The following is a 19,821-nucleotide window of genomic DNA, read 5'->3' as shown; positions in this document are numbered from 1 at the left end:
GGGTTTAAAAGATCTCCATTTGTTTTGTTTCCTAGTTAGCAGAAAACATCACCAAAGACCACCGACAGAATTTTTTGGGATAAAATAGTACCTCATGAAATGAGACAGAGACAAGAGATCAAGTGGAAAAATAAAATGCATGCAAAAAAATTCCAGGAGCTGTCTGGATCTCAGGCTGCAAAGACCGTCTCCAAGAGGTGAAAGAATGTTTTCATTAGCACTAATCAATAGTATTGGCTGTCCTGAGTCACGTTGAGTCTAACAGAACTAAAGTTTCTGGCTTGCTGTTAATTACTAAGTTATCGCAAAGACCAGCCACACAGAGTCACTCTCTGCTTTCCTGTCCAGTCAATCACATCAGTCTGTAAACCTCATCTGTCCTCTTGTTTCTCCTCATCTTATTCTTGCATCAGCAGCACGTTGAAAAGGATCTCGATGTTGTTTCAAAGGTTAATTAACTTCTTTCACTAAACTGACACACGAGGAAAGAATACCTGCTCTATTACAACATTTAAATCCTCTACTTGTGCATCTGAATGTCCGTCTAAAGAGATGGGAGGAGTAACACCGCAAAAGCCTTGAGAACTAGGTCTGAGCAATTTGCACATGATAATATGTGTGAACATCTCCATCATAAAGGGTCCATTGCCGGGGCGAGGTGAGTCCGCTCTCATCACTCCGTGTCAGAGCAATTGATGTGAAGCACACAGTGTAATAGGTCTTCCTGTCCTGTCCGTACTGGTGCTTGATCTCCTGGGAGATTCATTCGCACGGCGCTGAGGAGTCGCCAGCAGCCCCACAAAGAAAAATGGAAAAGCGATGGAAGTGATGATGATGGGAACGAATAAAGTCTCAGTTTTAATAACTTTTCCTATTTCATTCTAAGTTTCGTACATTATTAAACTGATTTTGATGCTTGGATTTGAAAGCAAGCTTGTTCCCAGGCGTGGTCACTCAAAGATGAGAGAAAAGATGAGGAGCTACTGATGAAAAATCTGCATCAAGATACTGTGAAATCAGTTTTTATTATTCGTAGACATGCAGCATATTTGTACCAAATGTATGGTTGGATACATCTTGATCTATTATTTCTTTCCTGCGTGTGTGTGTGTGTGTGCGCATGTGTGTGTGTGTGAGGGGGCATCTGGGGCTCCAACCTCCTCTGAAGTTCCAGGTGTCTTTTTCACATTGCACTTGAAACTGAATTCATTGGGACTCAAGTGCTGCTGGACCAACTCTGCATCCACACACCAGCAGCACCATCCACACGCTGGCATTCATCAGCATCCAGAGTGTGTGTGTGCTTGAAGTGCACAGCAGCAAACGCGCTGGAACATGCATGTACAAGTGTATGATTGTGGCGGTGGTGTTATGCTGAAGCAGCTTGGCACTTGAGGTGAGGACGCAGCTGTAAGACTTCACATGGAGAGGGTCAGTGACAGGTTCTCGTGGGAAGATACATGTGACATCATGTGTAACTGGGTCATCCACACTGACAAGAACTCTTATGAAGCAGCAGCGTTATTGTTCACAGAGTGAGCTGTTTTTATTTTTACTTAAAGTGGTAACACTTTACTTGAAGGTATCTACGTAAGAGTGACATGACACTGTCATGAACCTGTCATCAACATCATGTACATGTCATAAACGTTTTGTCTTTGTCATGACAAGTTGACATTAAATTTGTTTGGGATGTCCTTATAATGACAACTTGACATTAACCAGGATGACATTACCATGACATTACCATGTCTTTGTCATAACTTGTCATTACAAAAACCAAATGACACTTAATGACATAAATGTTTATGACATGTACATAATATTCATGACAGGTTCATGACTGTATCATGTCATAGTTATGACAGTGTCATATCACTCTTATGTAGATACCTTCAAGTGAAGTGTTACCCTTAAAACAGTAGTTCAACATTTTGGCAAATACGCTGAGTTGTTATCTTGCCTTGAGTTAGATAAAAAGATCAATATCACAGTCATACCTGTCAGTTGAATATGAGGCCAGGAACAGGTAGCAAATATTTGAAGTGTCAATGTTGAATCAAAGTGAATGTTTGTGCCAAATTTGAAGAAATTTCCTTAAGGTGTCCTGAGATATTGCGTTCACAAGAGTGAGATTGATGCAAGGTCCCAGCAACCTTTGACCACCACAAACTAATCAGTTTATCGTTGAGTCCAAGTGGACATTTGTGCCAGATCTGAGGAACTTCCCTTGAGGCACTCTTGAGATATCATATTCACAAGGACAAAAATAATGCCAATAATGTACCAATAGCCTACGAACAAACTGAAGCATATTATGCATATTGTTGTGTCTTTAATTAAATTCTGATTCAATAACTAAAATTAATTCTTAATTTTTGACAAATTCTCATCATTGTTATATCGATCCCGGTCTCACTCAGAAATCTGGCGCTTGGGCAGTGACTTGGAGCGTCTGAAACCAACGAAACAAAGGTGTCCTTTAACATCGGCATGATACGCGGATGGTTGCTATTTCAGCGGCATCAGGGGGAAATGCAGCCGGACAAGGACGAAAGGTAAGGCAACAAAAGTCCAAGTGGGGCAGGCAGGAGTGGTGGTGGATGGCTGGTGTATTGACTTTCATGAGAGAGCGGTGCTCACTACACATAAGATTGTAAAGCCAAACCATGTTCTTTTTTCCTAAACCCAACCACGTGCGTTTGTTGTTGGAGGAAAAGAAGTCAATTCGCAGTGTTGCACTGACGTAGTGCTTTTATTTTGAAAGAGACTGTATGCTTTCTGTGAAAACAGAAGTTTATTTTGAAAACAGACAATGCATGTAACAGGCTGAAGTTGACACGGCGTCCCAGAACGTCAACAACCAACACACCCAGGGTACCTTGGACGTCATATGTGGACGTGGAAAGTCCATGACCAAACGTGGACATGTGACGAGGTCACAGTGAGGATGATGATGTTATGTCAGGATCCACCGGCTCCTTGTATTGAAGTTCTGTCTGAAACCGTCAGCCTTGACTGGGCCGTCACACGCTCTGATATTCTTGTAGAAACCAACAGATGGTTGTGCAGTATGTAACGTTCCTGATGACACGAGGCTCCTGCTGAGCTTCAAATCGAGGCACAGCCATGTACAGAGACGCCACGTGGACGATATCATCTACAGTCCAACAGGTACATCAGGTAAGAAATATAAGTGAAGGGGCTCCAACATCCACCCTGTGGGCTGAATGGACCTCTGAGACCAGCCTCAGTGTGTATCTGTGTGTGTCTGCTGTGTAAGACTGAGACATTAATAGATCTATGCATTATTTAACGTGTTTACCGACTGTATACCAAAGCTGTAGCGAATGCTCTCGGCAAGAGGTCTCTCACTGTCTCTCTTTATAATTGCAGGTTTCAGCTTGATTTTATTTCACACTGTCACCAATTAGACGCTTTAACAAATATTTAAACTCCAGATGTGAGCTGTGTGCATTCAGATGGACACTCGCCTACATTAGGAGGTGAGAGAATTATCATGCTCAACAGGTTGCCCTGAATCCGTATCTCAAACTCAAACACACACACACACACACACCGAGAAGAAACGGCTACAAGTATATCTCTCGAATAGAAACTCACAAACACACATCTCACACACATGCACGCCTCCCACACCACATGGTTAATTAATTCTAATTTGAACGGCCGTGGCCTCACCTCCTACACTCATGCCTTCTGATGGAGCCTGGAGAAAACGAGCATGCAGCATCCTCAGCGAGCAGGAAGACGGGCAGACTGAAGCAAAGCCATGAATGTGAAAGTAAAAAAGTGTCAGAGTGAGCTGATATGAGAGAGAGACTTTCCCCCCCTCTGAGTGACAGCTGGGAGTTGTGGCCCGAAGTTCATCCAGCAGCTTCACAACTGGCACCAGAGGTGGTTGGATTTAATTTCAGGACTTTAACACCAGGAAATGCAGTAAACAGCAAACACTGTGCACACAGCCTGGCTAGGTAATGACATCTGATACCGTTAATCAGATGAATCCCCCCAGCAGTGAGGGGGCACTCTGTCTGGACAGAGTGCCCCCTCACTGCTGTTTAGATGAAGTTTTAAGTTTGGATAAGGCACTTCCTGTTAGCAGAAGAGAGTTGATACATCAGATCAGAGTGGCATCTGGGCGAACCAGATCTCTATCAGTGTTTATGTAACTGCGCTTGATTAGTGATGCAGAGCAAATGGCAGCTTTTAAAGTCTCGTTAAAGTCTCTTAAGTTTTACCTGTGCTCACATAATGTGGTGACAAGAAAACGTGGAGATATCAGGGTCAATTCAAGGCCACTGGTCACTGAAAAGAGATCTTCTGTAAAACTCTCTCCAGGTTGAAGATGTTCAGAAACTCTGTTTTCAGTGTTGAGATGCAGAGAGGTAAAAAACAAAGCAGCAACCTATGGGGCTGCAAAATGAAGCCAATATGGAAGTGGCCACTAGAGACTGGCTCTGGAAGCCACACAGTCCTTACAGACCCCCCATGTTAAAATGCCCAACTTTACAGCAGAGATAAACATACAAAGGAGGATAAGGACCGTGTTAAAGAAATAAATGTCTTAAATTTTAACGTTACAGATCAGAAGCACAGTGAGTCGTTGACTAGAGATGATGCGCCGTCTCATGGCGGTCACTTCCTGTCAACGTTACAGATCAGAAGCACAGAGAGTCGTTGACTAGAGATGATACGCCGTCTCATGGCGGTCACTTCCTGTCGACGTTACAGATCAGAAGCACAGAGAGTTGTTGACTAGAGATGATGCGCCGTCTCATGGTGGTGACTAGGTGTCAACCAGCAGGTTTGTAGAACATTGCAGAACGGAGCATTGCAAGTTGTTGCCTGTTTCAACATTTTCAACAATTTTCGTTGACTAAAACTACGAAGGATAAAAATGACTAAAATGTGGCTAAAACTAATCAACATTTTCATCTCAAGACGAAGACTAAATCTAAAATAGCTGTCAAAAGTAACGCAGCTTTATTTAGACGGACATATTTTCACATAACCAAGTCAACTAGCAGCTTTAAAGCCCAGATATAAAATCAGCATTCTGTGTCTTTCTGAACTGATTCTAATAAGTAAATAGTCCTATTTGGATTCTTTGCAAACATTGATTTTATTTGAGTTGGTCTCCACAGCACCTGTATTAAAATATCTTTACATCCATGTGAGAAACAGGTTTCAACACTCTGACTTGTGCTTGTGGGCAGCCTCGTCTTTACAGCTGGTTTATGGATTGTGTTTTAAACAGGTCGTTCATCTGCTCTGGCAGCAGCATCAGGGGAACAGTTACTAATTATAAAAGAAACTCCTCACAGACGGAATCGCAATTATTCTTTATTTTTTTGCAGCAAATGAGCGCTTGATCCATTTTTTATTGAATGTCAGCGTGTGTGTGTGTGTGTGTGTGTGTGTGTGTTCAGTAAGCTCAGCTTTATACTGTCACTCATTTATTGCTCCCAATTAGACTCCAGCATTAAAAGGATGTGTGTTCCTCCTCTGTGATTCCTCAGTGCCAGTACATGTTAGCTTTAGTTAACGGCCTCGCTGATGCTACATTTTCTTGTCCACATTATCTCAGCAGGTACAAAGAGCTCTTAATCCCGTCACGCTTCAGCGGGCTGTCAGCCTCATTAATAAAAACATTAACTCCCAACAGCTGATCATTAGCTATTGACTCAGCCTGATCGATTTGTTACACCTGCATGATCAATGAGCCGGGTTAATCCTGTGTACTTAGAGGGAGAGATGGGGAGGGGGGAGAAAGGGAGGAGAGGGGGAGTGGGGGGAGGATGCAGGAGGACGGTGGAGACGTCTCAGCTCGAGCTCAGTCACCTGTTAAATGAACAAAACTGAAGATTCTCCTCTCTGCTGCCGCCCACTTTTTAAGTGTGAACATCCACTGACATTTAATACGTGTGTGGGTGTGTGCAAATACACACACACACACACGCCTGACCACACAGCCATCCTCCCCATCACCCACCCACACACCCACACACACACACACACACACACACACACACACACACAGGCTCCTCATGACAGCAGTTAAAGTGTTTGTATACTGAATAAAGATACACTTATTTCCAGTCAAATAAAAAAAAACTTTTTAATATTTCAACTTTATTTTAAAGCTTTAAAACTACATGATTCACTGACATGTGTACAACACTCTGACACACTCCATCACACACACACACACACACACACACACACACACACACAACATATTGTGAATACACATCAGCTCCTCATGTTGAATTTTATGACGAGCAAACAGACAATAAAACTGAAGCACACTGTTGTATTGTCGACGTTGTAGCAAGCACACTCACATCAGGCTCGCAAACACACGGAGGGATACACAGGATGTACGCTGAGGCAACACACACACACTCACACACACACACACACACATGCTCACAGGGCGCTGAGCGGGGAGTATAAAAGGGGCATCCTTCCCACTCAACGGAGAAGTGCTCTCCTCACTCTCACACACTCCTCCGACACGCTGAACCTCTTTTCTCAAGGTAAGGAAGACACTTTTTATTTTCTATAATAAGAAAGATTTTAGCACTTTATGAGATGGTTTTTAGTCTGGGAAATTATTTTTCTTCTTCATAATCAGACGGGAATTTCAACATGGAGGCAAGATGACAAAATGTATGTCTTTTTTCAAAATGTAAAAGCAATATTGATGCAAGGAAAAGATGACAAGATGTGTTCATTTTGTAGTTTTGCCTTTGCCATCCCATTTGGTGTGTTCTCTTTTAAAATTATTAATAAATTATAAATTTTAGATAAAAAAAAAGTAGATGTTTTTTTGTCTTTTTTGATGTTTTATTTGGTGAATTTATCTCCTGAGATGTTTCCTGACCGTCGGGTCACTTTCACCTGCTGAAATCACGCTCAGGATATCAAGATCCACAGTGTGTGTCGTGCTGTGCCTCGGGAAGACAGTGTGAATATGTTGTTTCTGATTCACTCGGTTTCAGTCGGAGCGAGCGTTAACTGAGAGCGAGCAGTTGTCTGGCAGATGGCAGATGGTCTCAGTTGTAGATTCTTAGTGTGGAAGATGACTGTTGAGTCAGGAGACACTTGCTGTAAACCCAGACTAGACTGCAACTCCAAATCCTGGTTGTTAAACTTTCCTTGTGTGCTTCTCTCTCCTGTGTGTGTGTGTGTGTGTGTGTGTGTGTGTGTTTTAGATGACTGCAGGGCTGTGTGTGTGTGTCGTGCTGGCAGTCTTGTGTACGAGCTGTTTGGGGCTCCCCTTCTCATCCCAGCCCCTCGACGAGGGCCACCGCTCCATGTCCGCTGCCTCTGAAGGTACAGCTTCCTCACCGCGGGGGAAAGCAAAGACTCTTTCATTAATATCACAGTAAGTTTCCATATCTGACACCTGCTCGTGTGTGTGTTTGTGTTGAGCAGCTCTCCTCGAGGCTGACACCCACACCTTAGGAGAGCCCCACCTCCAACACAGCCGCTCTGCGCCCCAGCTGAAAGCTCTCCCTCTGGTTGAGGACGATGCAGACTCCCGAGCCAACCTCAGCGAGCTGCTGGCAAGACTCATCTCCTCCAGGAAAGGTGTGTGTGAGGATGTGTATTTGTGTGTCTGTGTATGGGTTTGTCTCTGTCCTTCTTGCTGCACCTGCAACATCTTGAAGGATACAGGGGGCGGAGCAGTGTGTGTCAGCGCATAAAAAAAACATCTGGCGACAACAATATTTGCAGATTCATTTTCAGAGACAAGTGCTCTTCCCTGCCATCCTCCTCCCCTCAGTCTTGCTAATTACTGGAATCAGCGCGCAGCCAGCTTTGTAAAAATGAATTAGTGGCTCTGAAAAGCTTTTGTGGTTTGAAAGAGTGCGTATTAGTGTTCGCAGCCTTCCGGCCAATCTTCTCATACCGTCTTATTTCACTTTTTTCTCCCCATCTGACTCCCAGTCTCTTTTTTCCCCCTTCAATGCCAACAAAACAACCCTCAGCGCTGTCAGGGTCCCTCATGTTCTGCGCTCTGATCTCTCTGGCCGTGGGACAGAACTGGGGAACGTCAGGCCTCTGACAGAGCATAACACACACACTTATACTCACTGTCTGTCAGGACCTGAATCCTCTGTTTGGCTTCCAGAGATTGACTTCTTCTGTGTCCACGTCTCTGTGAGGAACAAATCCTACAGCCTGAAACTTTGGCACACATTGTCGCAGAGCTGCAGTCAGTCAGAGAAATGTTTCAACATGTCATCAAAGGTTAGAAAGAAGACACTGAGGAAGAGTTTCCTGCATCTTCAGCCACATTTACACATCTGAGCTGTAAAGTTTATACTCTGCTGTTGTATAATCTCACAAGACTTTCCAAAGTCAGTCAGACACTGAAGTGTATAAAATGTCAAAGGCCACGCTGAACTCAATATGTAATACCCTAAAGAAATGTGTGCCTGCTTTCTGTGGAGTCGTGCGTGTGTGTTTGTGGGCGTCTGTGCTCGTGTGCTCGCTGTTCACTTGCATGTTTCGGTGTAGGAGGTGTCGTTGTCGAGCCTTCTGCAGCCAATCTTCTCAGCACACCAGGGAACTGAAACACTGTGTTTATGTGTGCGCATGTGTGTGTGCATGGCGCCGTGTGTGTGTTGCGTGGGAGGATGTGGGTGGAGTGAAAACAGCATCTCAGCGAGCGCTCAATTGATTATCAAACAGAGAGTGTTCATGCTTCGCTTCACTCGGAATAAAAAGTCGGAGATTGGGAGATGTTTGAGGAACAGGAGGTCACAGTGTGTGGAGAAGAAGAGGATGAAGAAGAAGAAGAAGAAGAAGAAGAAGAAAAGAGGGTGCGATGATCATTTCAGGCAAATGGACACACATAAGTGCACACATTGATAAATATACATGCACTGACACACAAAGGAAGAGAGGGTGATAGCATGCTGTCACCCTAAAGTCCAGCTGTTGCTGGAACGTCCCCTTTGCTGTGTATGTGTGTGAATGAGAGAAAGAAACACAGAAATACACAGTTAAAATGTTGGAAAGCTTTTTAAATATCATCAGTTGCTGCACACCAGGCACAAACACCAAACTGTGAAAGGCGTAATTTTGTAATGAACTCAACAAACGTCCATCTTGGTGCAAAACAGTCGGAGCAGTGGAGTGATAAGGTTTTGGATATTAAAAGCATCAGTCACTGAAAATACATTTTAGGGCACAGACAGTATTAACAGCTTGGTTTGTCTCTGATCTCACCCAAAAACTGTCACATTTCACCAGATATTAAATGACCAATATAATGATGTTTTAGTTATTAAGGAACACCAAAAGAATCCTGTGAGCTCCACAGTCTGTGCATCCTCCTGCTGTCTCTGTGCAGAAACAAACCAACAGTAGGACTCTGTGACGTTCTCAGCCGCTTCTACTAACTCTAAAGAATACTAATTTCCCTCCTCCACCCAATCTTTTATCACCTCCTCCCCTCCTCATCCTCCTCCTCCTCCCAGGTTCTGTGCGCAGAAACTCTACAGCAAACAGCAGAGTCAACGGACTGAGCGCCAACCACCGGATAGCAGACAGGGACTACACGGGGTGGATGGATTTCGGCCGCCGCAGCGCAGAGGAGTACGAGTACTCCTCGTAAAGGGGAAGCCACGGCTGTATGGGCACATGGGAAGAAAAGAAGAAGAAGAAAAATACACGCAAGCTGGCTCCTCACTGTCTCACAATAAGAGTCTATTTATGATGTATTTGTTGTACATTTGTTTGTAAAACTGTAATAATGCAATATACATATGCCAAATTTTGCAGAAAAGCTCTCACTGTCCCAGGTTCGTTTGTTTCTGGTTTTTCTCTGGTTTCTTTATCATTTTGGGCGGAGAGGGTTGGGGTGGTGTGAGGGTCTGTTGAGACTAACTGGACTAAATAAAGATTAAAAATATGACTCTCTGCGTATGAATTCCTCCAGTGTGATGCATGCTGCTTAAATTAGAGCCATTAACATTCATTGGTTGCATACAGGGTCATCAGTGGCACCTCATTACTGCTGCAAACACACTATAATCTCATTATTATGGAGATTAATATATCACCAGCGAGATTAGGGATGACAGCGTGAGCATGTACCAACACTCATGATGAGCACACACACACACAGGGCGAGGGCTCTCTGAATAAAACCAGGATATAAAATCGTCTTTAAGCACTTCACTGAATCCATGGTTTAGTTCCAGATTCAATCAAGACGCATTATGTTACGCAACATATTCTCATAGAACGGCTTGTATGATATCCTATGAATTTGTGCCACACATCCTTAACGTAAAGTAAACATGGTGAGAAAGTACCTTACAATGACTCAGAGTCGTGACTCCAGTGGAAAGCCCCGAGCAAAATCTGTTTTCTGTGACCCCTCCACCCCAACCTGCCTCCTGACAAGCACTCAGGACTGCTTCCTGGTTACTGCCATCAGCTCATTGGTCACATGGTCGCAGCCTTTCAAATATGTGGGATATGTACGAATTTGGGTGCATTACTTTTTGTAGGAAAACAGCCTGCATTATGTTACATAAGTACATCATTCATTTTCTGTAACCACTTATCCTGTTGGAGGTTGCAGGTGGGGTGGAGTCTATCCCAGGTGACACTGGATGCGAGGCGGGGTTCATCCTGGACAGGTCACCAGACCAACACGTTCTCATCCCAGCTCGTCACATATCACGTGGTCAGCGGACTTTCAGGTCTACATGTTACATGTAAGGTTTCCTCCTGCGCAGACGTTTCCTCCACGCTGTGTCAATTTACACTTGTTACATGCATTGTGTCTTTTCAAAATACACTTCCGTTTTCACAGGAAATGCTCAGTTTCTGCTTGTTAGACTATTTCAAAAATACATGTTTAAGGCTCAACATTTATAGCAGGCTCCTGGGTGAAAGTCCGGGGTTTGTTGGACCCATCCACCGCCCCTCCTGCCGGCCCTATAGGGACTAGTGTTGCACGGTATACTGGTACCAATGGTAGACCGCGGTACTAAAACACAACGGTACATATGATACCATAATGTTGGAGTATGGTACCACTACTGTGGGATAAGTTCAAAGTCCAATCACAAGAGGGTGAGTGTCCATGCGCCGTCCAATAACGGCGCGCGCTGGCCACCTGACACTCAATATGCTGCTGCAGTGGTTTGTTTTCCAGTGACATGTCAGGTATTAGCTGAGCTATTGAGTATCTTTAAGCAGTGAAAGTTATTATTTATTTATTTTTACTTGTAGGCTAGATTTGTTTATATATGCTACAGTGATTTGTTTTCCACAGAGCTCTACGGTGTGAGCATTTTACTCGCATTTGCGACTAAAAATAGTTTTGTGCCAGCAAAACAAATCATTCAGGAGCACACTGTGCGAGTACAGATTTCAACCAGCAGCAGAAACGAAAGGCGAATCCTGCCGGTTGTGGGTTGAACGGGGGTCACAGACAGGAATACGGCAGAGCACTATGGCCACCGCAAGATAACGGCTTTCTGGCGACAGAGAAGCTCAGCTCCAGGTCCAATAATTTCCTCTTTCGTTGGTGTCATGACTGCCCAGAAGTACCTGGACAGCCGAGTCGTGGCGGCACACAGGTATGTGACGTGTCAGAGGAGAAACGAGCCGTTCACATTTCTCTCTTTGTGGCAGGTAACGGTCCACAAACCTCACCGCACTTTAGGGACTGTTCTTTACTTATGAAGGGACTGTTCTTTACTTATGAAGGGACTGTTCTTTACTTGTCAGGGGAGGAGGGTGGCTGGTGGCCCTGTGTTAATCACTTATTGATGCTGTTTTTGAAGTATGAATAAGTCAATTAGTAATTTATTCCATTGAAATATCATTGATGTATTATAGAAAAGTGATTTATCTTTTTATAAATGACAAAAGGCACATCTGCCTCATTTTTTTCTCAGAAGTACCCAGTTTTGGTACCATGACAACACTAACAGGGACTTTGCAGGTCCTTATATCATGTTGTTACTGGTGGTGTCTGGCGCTAAAATAAGTGACAAAGCGCTGGTATTTGATGACCTGGGAATGAGAATGGGCTGTGCCCCTGGTGGCAGAGTCCTGCACCAGGTCAGGTACCCGATGGGTAACCTGCAAAAAGCTGTGTAACAGCTAAAAATATGTATCTATATGCAAATTCACACCCAAGGAGGATCCTTTGGAGGTTTGATGGTGGTGGAAGGAGCATGCTAACATGTTTCCTAACCTGGCAGTGATTGAATGTTTTCACCATCCAGTCAAAGAGACGTCCAATTCAAGAACGGAGAACCAGCTTCATGTGAGGGACTGGAGCCTGGGGGGGTTTGATCATGGGAGTGGGTCAGGTCATGGGACTTTTATTAACGGGTGCAGCTTTGACTTAGACATAATGACAGGTAACAGGTCGGTTCTGGTGCTGAGCTTTACAGGTATGGGCAGGTGCAGATTTTCAAAAATGGACTCGTACAGTACTCTAATGCTCGCCACATAAACTCCACTCCACCAATTCATTACTTTCCTTACAGGTGGGGGTGGGGTTCTGGGTGGCGCCCCAGGCGGCTGTCTGTGTTGCCTATAGGAACATCCATTACTGACATGTACATTTTCAAACTGAGCAGCCAAGAATATTCAAAGATCTACAATAATCAAAGCTCCTGGGCTTTTATTTTTTCTGGCTCTTCCCCCTGAGGACTTGTTTCTTCCTTCTCTAAAATTCAATCTGCTGAAGACTGGATGAAGGAAACCCCTGCTCCTGTCACACTGAGGGACAAAGACATGTTGGATGTGTTGCTGCATGTTAGAAACTGTTAGAAACAGGCTGTGTCTGTTCCTCTATCGATGGTGTCTATTGTGTACGTGCACTTTTGGGATGTTATTTCTTTTGCTTTATATCTAAACTAATAAAATAGTTTGAAGCAAATGATTTAACTCTGTCGGACAGTGTGTGCTTTGTACATATCAGCATGAATAAGACCTCAGTCTGCCTACAGATCTGTGACTAAAGAGTCTGTCATGGGACTTGTCATCCACTTCTCATCCTCTGCCAGGTTGAGCTTCTTTTCTTTTAGTAACTGTTACATGTAATAAATTAAATGTATTGGAGTAAAAACCACTGTCATTTCTCTGCTATTCAAATGGAAATGAACAGAGGACAAAATGAATTCAAACCACTTTCCCACTGTCAAAGGTCAGCGTCTTTGGCGAATGTGAAACGATGAAAGCAAAATTGCTGGGCCATGGTGGATCATGGTTAATGATGCTGGTTTTAGAGTCTGATGAATGTACTGTAAAGGGACAGAGATGACTGAAGCTGAGAAAAAGAGTCAGCGTGCAGGAGCACAAAGGAGATGAAAGTCAGTGAATGCATCATTCAGGAAGCTGGCCGGGGAACGTTCGAGAATATCTTCAAAAGAACGGCAGGATCATTATGAGCTTTAACGCCTGTGCTGAATATTGAAATGGTTTGAAGCGTTTGGAGAAACTGATATCGATTGAATTATTAAAGCAGGCTCAAAATAAATCTTGATAATTGTTTTTGGCTCCAATAACAGCTTTTAGAGAGCTCAGTGTGTTTGGTGTTCGGAAGAAAAAGGTTGTGTCATGAGAACATTTTAGACTTCTCTGGGTGAGGAAGAGATTTGATGCTGTGGTATCGATTCACTGTTTGTTTTTGCTACGATAATCATATTGTTCCTGCAGGTAACAGAGAGGAAAAGAGGAGGAAGTCACAGAGGTGGTGGTGAATTGTGATGAAGCAACCCATTATTCCACTCTTGGCCCCGTGTGTTAAGTGAAAGATGTGTCTGCGTGAGTGAGAGGTGCAGAGAGGGATCGATGGACAAAGAAGATGGTGAATTATTCAGAGAGGTGGTTTTAGATGCCTCAGGGGGAAGAGAGGGCTTGCTGTGTGTTTATATATGTGTGTGTGTGTGTGTGTGTGTGTGTGTGTGTGTGTGTGTTGGGTTCTAAAGCCGGTGGCCTGGACTGAGATCGCGCTTGAATCAGATACGTACAGAGATTTGAGATTCTGAGAGGGCCATGGGAATCGACTCAAACTTTCTGTTTGAAGAACCGAGGCCGACTTGAGAGTTAACGGCTCTTGAAAGGTTTTAAGGCTTCAGTGGGACTGCCAGTAAACGTGTGTGTGTGTGTGTGCCAGCGGATGTGCAGATGTGGATATCTGCTGGGGGTGGCAGTGATACAAAAATGGTCGAAAGGCGATTGCATGCGCGGCCTGCAACATGGAGCGATTCAAGCACTCGTACATGCATAAGTGCTCTGGTTTTGTCTGCTAATGGGGCAAAGCCACACGCTCATGAAAGCATCGTGAGCTCCGAGAGTGTGGCTGTTATGGAGATCCAGTAACGGTGACGAGCAGATGGCCTGAGCTCTTCCTGGATCATCTATGAAACTGGCTCGACACACTGTCTTTCATTCTCTGTCCTGTCTGTCTCCAACATTTTCATTTCTGTCACTTAAAACCAGCTTTGGTCGACTCAAAGGCATTTTACTGGCATCTGAAACGGAAGAACTTATGGCAGAGGCAGAGAAGGAGAGTTCCTATCTTTGATGCTCTGGACTGGGCTCCAAAACTCGATAATTCCAAGCTCACAATATAGAGATTCATCGAGCAACCATTGCCACATAACACAGCAGCAACTTTCAAAGGTAGTCATGTATGAAACTACACATTTAAAAGAAATATAACGTTCTGGGAGCATGTATTCACCAAGCAGCACCAATCCGGAAAAATGAAGCCAACACAGAGGTGCCAAAAACTGCAGTCCCTCTAGTGGCTACTTGAGACTGGCTCCAGATCATCCCCACAGACCCCCACATTAAAATGCTCAACTTAATGAGACACATTCTGTTTGTAGCGTACACGACATGCCCCTTAAGACAAACCCACCAGCATGAAGGTTATCTGAACTGCTACTGCGCTAACCGCTTATCCTGTTGGGGTTACAGGGGGTGGAGCCTATCCCAGCTGACATTGGGTGAGAGGCAGGGTTCACCCTGGACAGGTCACCAATTAACCTGCATGTCTTTGGACTGTGGGGGGATGCTGGAGCACCTGGAGGAAACCCACGCTGACACAGGGAGAACATGTAGGAGCACCTGGAGGAAACCCACGCTGACACAGGGAGAACATGTCAGAGCACCTGGAGGAAACCCACGCTGACACGGGGAGAACATGTCAGAGCACCTGGAGGAAACCCATGCTGACACAGGGAGAACATGTCAGAGCACCTGGAGGAAACCCATGCTGACACAGGGAGAACATGTCGGAGCACCTGGAGGAAACCCACGCTGACACAGGGAGAACATGTAGAAGGGCTCTCCCACCCCAGTGCACCACTTAAATAAACGAGACCACACAAAGCAATAATCCACTTTTTAATACATAATACATGAAGCAATTTTGTTGGGCCTTGTACTTTCGGTCCAAGGAGCGAAGGGGGCCATGGCGGCGGCGGTGGTGGTAGACTGACATTTAGGTTAAGGTGGCGAGTCACGTACCTAGAGGGCGGGTATACCTACTCAAATTTAACAGCAGAAATAAACATGTTTACAGCCTGGTACAAAAAAGGCTTTGGTCTCTGACAAATGGTACGTGAGGTGAATTTTGTGCAAAATGCTGATGCAAAAAAAAAAAAAAAAAAAAAAAAAAGTGTGCACACAAAGTGCTGCACATGGCCGGGAGGTTACCATCTGTTTCTTGAGGCCTTAGTGCACACAGAACATTTGTGCACAGCAATGAGCACGGTAAATGTCTGTCTGACTTGCTTATGAGATGTCTTAATATCTGTGTTATGTACACATAGCAGCTGCTACACACACACTTTCTACAGTTATCATTTGTTTATAACAGACAACAACAAAGAAGATGATGCCATGTTGTGCAGCCTGTAGTGATCTATAAAGTAAAAAACCATCACAATCAACAAACCAAATGATAAACCACCCAGTCGACCCTCCAAACTGCAAAGTAGGTCTGTGCTCAGCTGCAACAGTATGTTCTCCTCCCCTCCCTGATGTCTGCAGGTGTTTGTGCAGTGGGAAAGGGACTTTATTTGATTAAATGGAGTCTGGTGGGTTTGGAGATGTTGATTTTGGGGCTGTGTCTAGTTACACAAAAAAAGGATCTCACTCTTAACAGAAAGGTCTATCCCTGTAGGAATCAATCTGAGCCTGTCAGTGACAAAAACAAACACTTTTAGTGGACGTAAATTGACGGTGCACGGATGCCCCAAGTGATTACATTGCAGCCTGTTTGACAGAACAGATGCCTTCAGGGCTCACAAAAAAACTCTGGCATACTGATTACAACCACACATTCATGAAATGGTCAAATTATCGTACATTTGGCCTTTTTGGGGATTATTGATCGTACAGAGAGCCAAATTATCGTACAAATAAGATAATTATTGTACAGCTGGCAACGCTGCTCAGTACTAACCTGGAAATGCACGGGAATCCCGGTGAATCGCCATCAGATCAGTCTATCTGACAGAGGCGGGCTCTGGGCGGGCGTAACATGATGAGGACAGCGCTGCGCCGTAGGAGTCGAAAAGTAAACAGCCAAGATGACAGCTGCTGAATTCAATTTAGCTTTGGAAGAAACGCTAAGCCAACTACACTTATCTTTTTCCTGAGAGAGGAACAGAAGACTGCCCTAGAAGCCTTCGTTTCCAGGAAGGAAGTTTTTGCTGTTTTGCCGACGGGATACGGCAAAAGCAGAATATATCAGTTAGCCTCACTGGTCAGCAAACAAATGGGGCTTAGTGCAATGAATACGTCACCTTGTTTTTTGCTCTGATTGGCCATCGCGCTATCCAATTGCGTGCGGGGGCATTTAATATTCCCTGGGTAGGAAGGGTGTATCGGTGAGGGTCAGACTGAACATCTGTACGTGGTTTCATGGCTGTTTAAATACGAGATATTTAAGTCTGGACCAAGGTCAGATTCCTTGAACTTCACTGCCAGCGTGGTTAAATGTTACTGACAGTAGTCACTTATATATATAATACAGTTAAAGAGCAGTCAGTTAAATTAATATCAGCTTTAATGAACAGATATTATGGGTGGAGCTGATGGTGCTGTGCGGCTCCATCAGATATCCTGTAAGTGATACCTGTGCTCAGAGGAGCATCCTACTTGCACCTGAGGGTGGACGTCCTCTCACCTCAGGAGGCAGATGATTTGATCTTGTGATAATAAGATTACCATAATGTTATGCTGAGAGGACAACGTCCACACAGAGACACGTCAGTGACATATGAAGCAGCTGCATCTCATCTCTTCTCATTCCCCGGCTGCCAGAGTGGTATTTTTGGATGACTGCTCACCTCCCGTTCACCCTGTGGCTAACAGAGGTTTAATAATCTGCCCTCATCACATCCCTCATAACACAAACGCTACAGATGGTGGATGGCTAATGGATTGTGACTGCGCCAATGTGGACAGACGGACAAATGCAAACACACATCACATAGTGACTATTTTCTGGGCTGAGTTATGGCTGAGCACCATCTGCTGGAGGAGGGGGAATAATGACTTCCTGTCTGGGACTTCTTCGTGTCCTGAATGAGTCATGATTTCATGTACAGAGGGGAAAATCGCACCATCAAGTTATTGTTTGAGTACTGAATTTTTATTTGGAAAAACACCCTCATTACATGCTCACCCTGATACTTACAGTGATGTGTGGTTCTTGGTTATGCAACACATAACGATCCCTTTATGAGTGTCATTACTGAGCATTTAGTGACAGTGAACAGTATATACAGTGTGCACATGAGACAGCATATTCTTTATGAAGATTCACATGATTTTTTTCAAATAAATAAAAGTGCAACAACAGCTGTGACAGCTCTTTCCTACCCTTACACACACAAAGAACATTATTACAATTCTAAATTAAATTAAATAAAATATCAGATGGTGGAGGCACTGTGTTGCTTCATTTCTCTGAAAGCTTCCAACTGTGACAGCTGAGTAGCCACTTCCCTCATCGCTCTCTCTCTCCGTAGCTTCATCGTATCGATCCGCCTCGTTCTGTGGAAGCACCATCAACTTCCCTGTCTAATGGCCAATTAGGAAACTGAACCAAAGTGTCTTTAATACTGTTGTGAAATCTATTTAATGATTTATAAAAAAAAACAAAAACCCATAAAACAAAAAGCGACTTATTAGATTCACATCTAATCACTTCAGGCGAGACAAAGGTCAGGGGTCACACTGATGGGACAGAGTGAGGGTAAAGCGGGATTTATACTTCTGTGTCAAATCAATGTCATTGATGTGTAGACTGACGTGCACCTCCCCAGAAATGTAACTCCACAGTGTCACAGCGACGCAGACCTCCTGTCTGTCTCTGTGAGCTGAAACCATTTCCCTCAGTGGAAACAAAGCTTTGATTTACTTTAATTTCACAGATAAGAAACAATAAATTGTGAAGACAATAAAGCCTCCACTAAAATAGCATTTTAAGTGTGTGTGATTTATCCTGGCTTCATATGAGCAGAGGAAATCTCTGCTAGCTGCAAGGCTAATTTATACAATGTAAAATGCCATAGGCTTGTGCTAATAACGTTAGCATGTTGTATTTGTGGGGAAACGTTTTCAGTAGTAAAAGTAGTTTTGTCGGTAAATCTTGTGAACTGTAATGGAGCCGAATTTTGTAACGTTACCTTTGTTAAATGTTGCTGTTGTCTCTGGCTTCATATGTGAAGAGGAAAAAGTCTGTTAGCTGCTAGGCTAATTTTGTCCAGATAAAGACAAGTGTTTGTCTGTGAATGCTGCGAGTTATAGTGAAGCTGAGTTGTGTTTGAAACTGTCTCTATTAAGACATGTTTAATGTGTGTTTAATGTGTGTTTACTGTGTGTTTTTAATCATGAAACTTTACAGCACTTCATAGAAACCCCATCTCCGACTAGTGATTTGGTAGCCTGGTTCCAGACCATAGACCCCGCCCACTCAACTGAGTAGGCTTGCATCTCTGGTCTGGCATACTGCAATGAATTTGCAATTTATCTCGTCCAAAAGATGGACGGACCAATGAACGCCGGGGGTGGGGGCGGGTCTAGTGATTAGCCAATCAGTGCCACGCTGATGTCAAGCTGTGCGCCGGTGGGTAACTGGTGAGGATAGCAACTATGGCGACGCTACAGATCCTACAGACCACATTAACGATGCTATCGAGGTATTTCGCCACACAGAGACATTTTAAACGGGCAATGCTCACTTGTTTTCGGCACCCCCGAGGCATGGATACTAATGACGTCACATTCTGGGTGAGTCGTTGATCTCTACTGATTGGTTAGGGAAAAATCAAATTCCCTCCCCCTTGTAAATAGCCTTCAATGGAGGCGATGTCAGACTGAAGGTTCTGGGAGCTTCAGTCTGACACTCAGGCTAGTGATTTGGAGTGACTCAGACGCACAAGTATAATGCTCAACATGGCGTAGGCCTCGTGCGTAGAGCTGACGCAGAAGTATAAATCTGTCTTAAGCGTGACATGTTTTTATTTATTTGGTCAAAGGTTTTGAATGATGTATAAAAAGTGGATCTTAATCCAATGAGAGAAGAAGAAAGGCATGGTTTAGTGCTACAGAGACTACAAAGATGGCAGGTTTAAGATTTGAGTGCACCAGTGTGTCTTGATGTGTGTGGGATTCTGTGGATGTGTTTCAGTAAAGGCAAGAGTGGGAGTACTACATCTAGCCAGCAGAGTCAGTCTCCAAAGCAGGGATGTGAGTGGACAGCAGAGGGAGAGATCTCAGTAA

General features: G+C 44.1%; 1 protein-coding gene across 1 annotated transcript; it reads left to right on the top strand.

Annotated features, from left to right (window-relative positions):
* The first annotated feature begins 6,444 nt into the window (after positions 1-6,444).
* On the top strand, positions 6,445-9,955 carry LOC117263331 (cholecystokinin). The gene is made up of 4 exons (XM_033636596.2): positions 6,445-6,563; positions 7,242-7,362; positions 7,465-7,620; positions 9,519-9,955. Exons 2-4 carry the CDS (start codon positions 7,242-7,244, stop codon positions 9,653-9,655), a joined length of 414 nt encoding a protein of 137 aa, XP_033492487.1. The 5' UTR covers positions 6,445-6,563; the 3' UTR covers positions 9,656-9,955.
* Positions 9,956-19,821: the final 9,866 nt, after the last annotated feature.

Source organism: Epinephelus lanceolatus, chromosome 16 (genome assembly GCF_041903045.1).
Source record: "Epinephelus lanceolatus isolate andai-2023 chromosome 16, ASM4190304v1, whole genome shotgun sequence".
Lineage (NCBI taxonomy): Eukaryota > Metazoa > Chordata > Actinopteri > Perciformes > Serranidae > Epinephelus > Epinephelus lanceolatus.
Note: the sequence above shows the minus strand (reverse complement) of the source record. Positions and strands in the feature narration are given on the sequence as shown.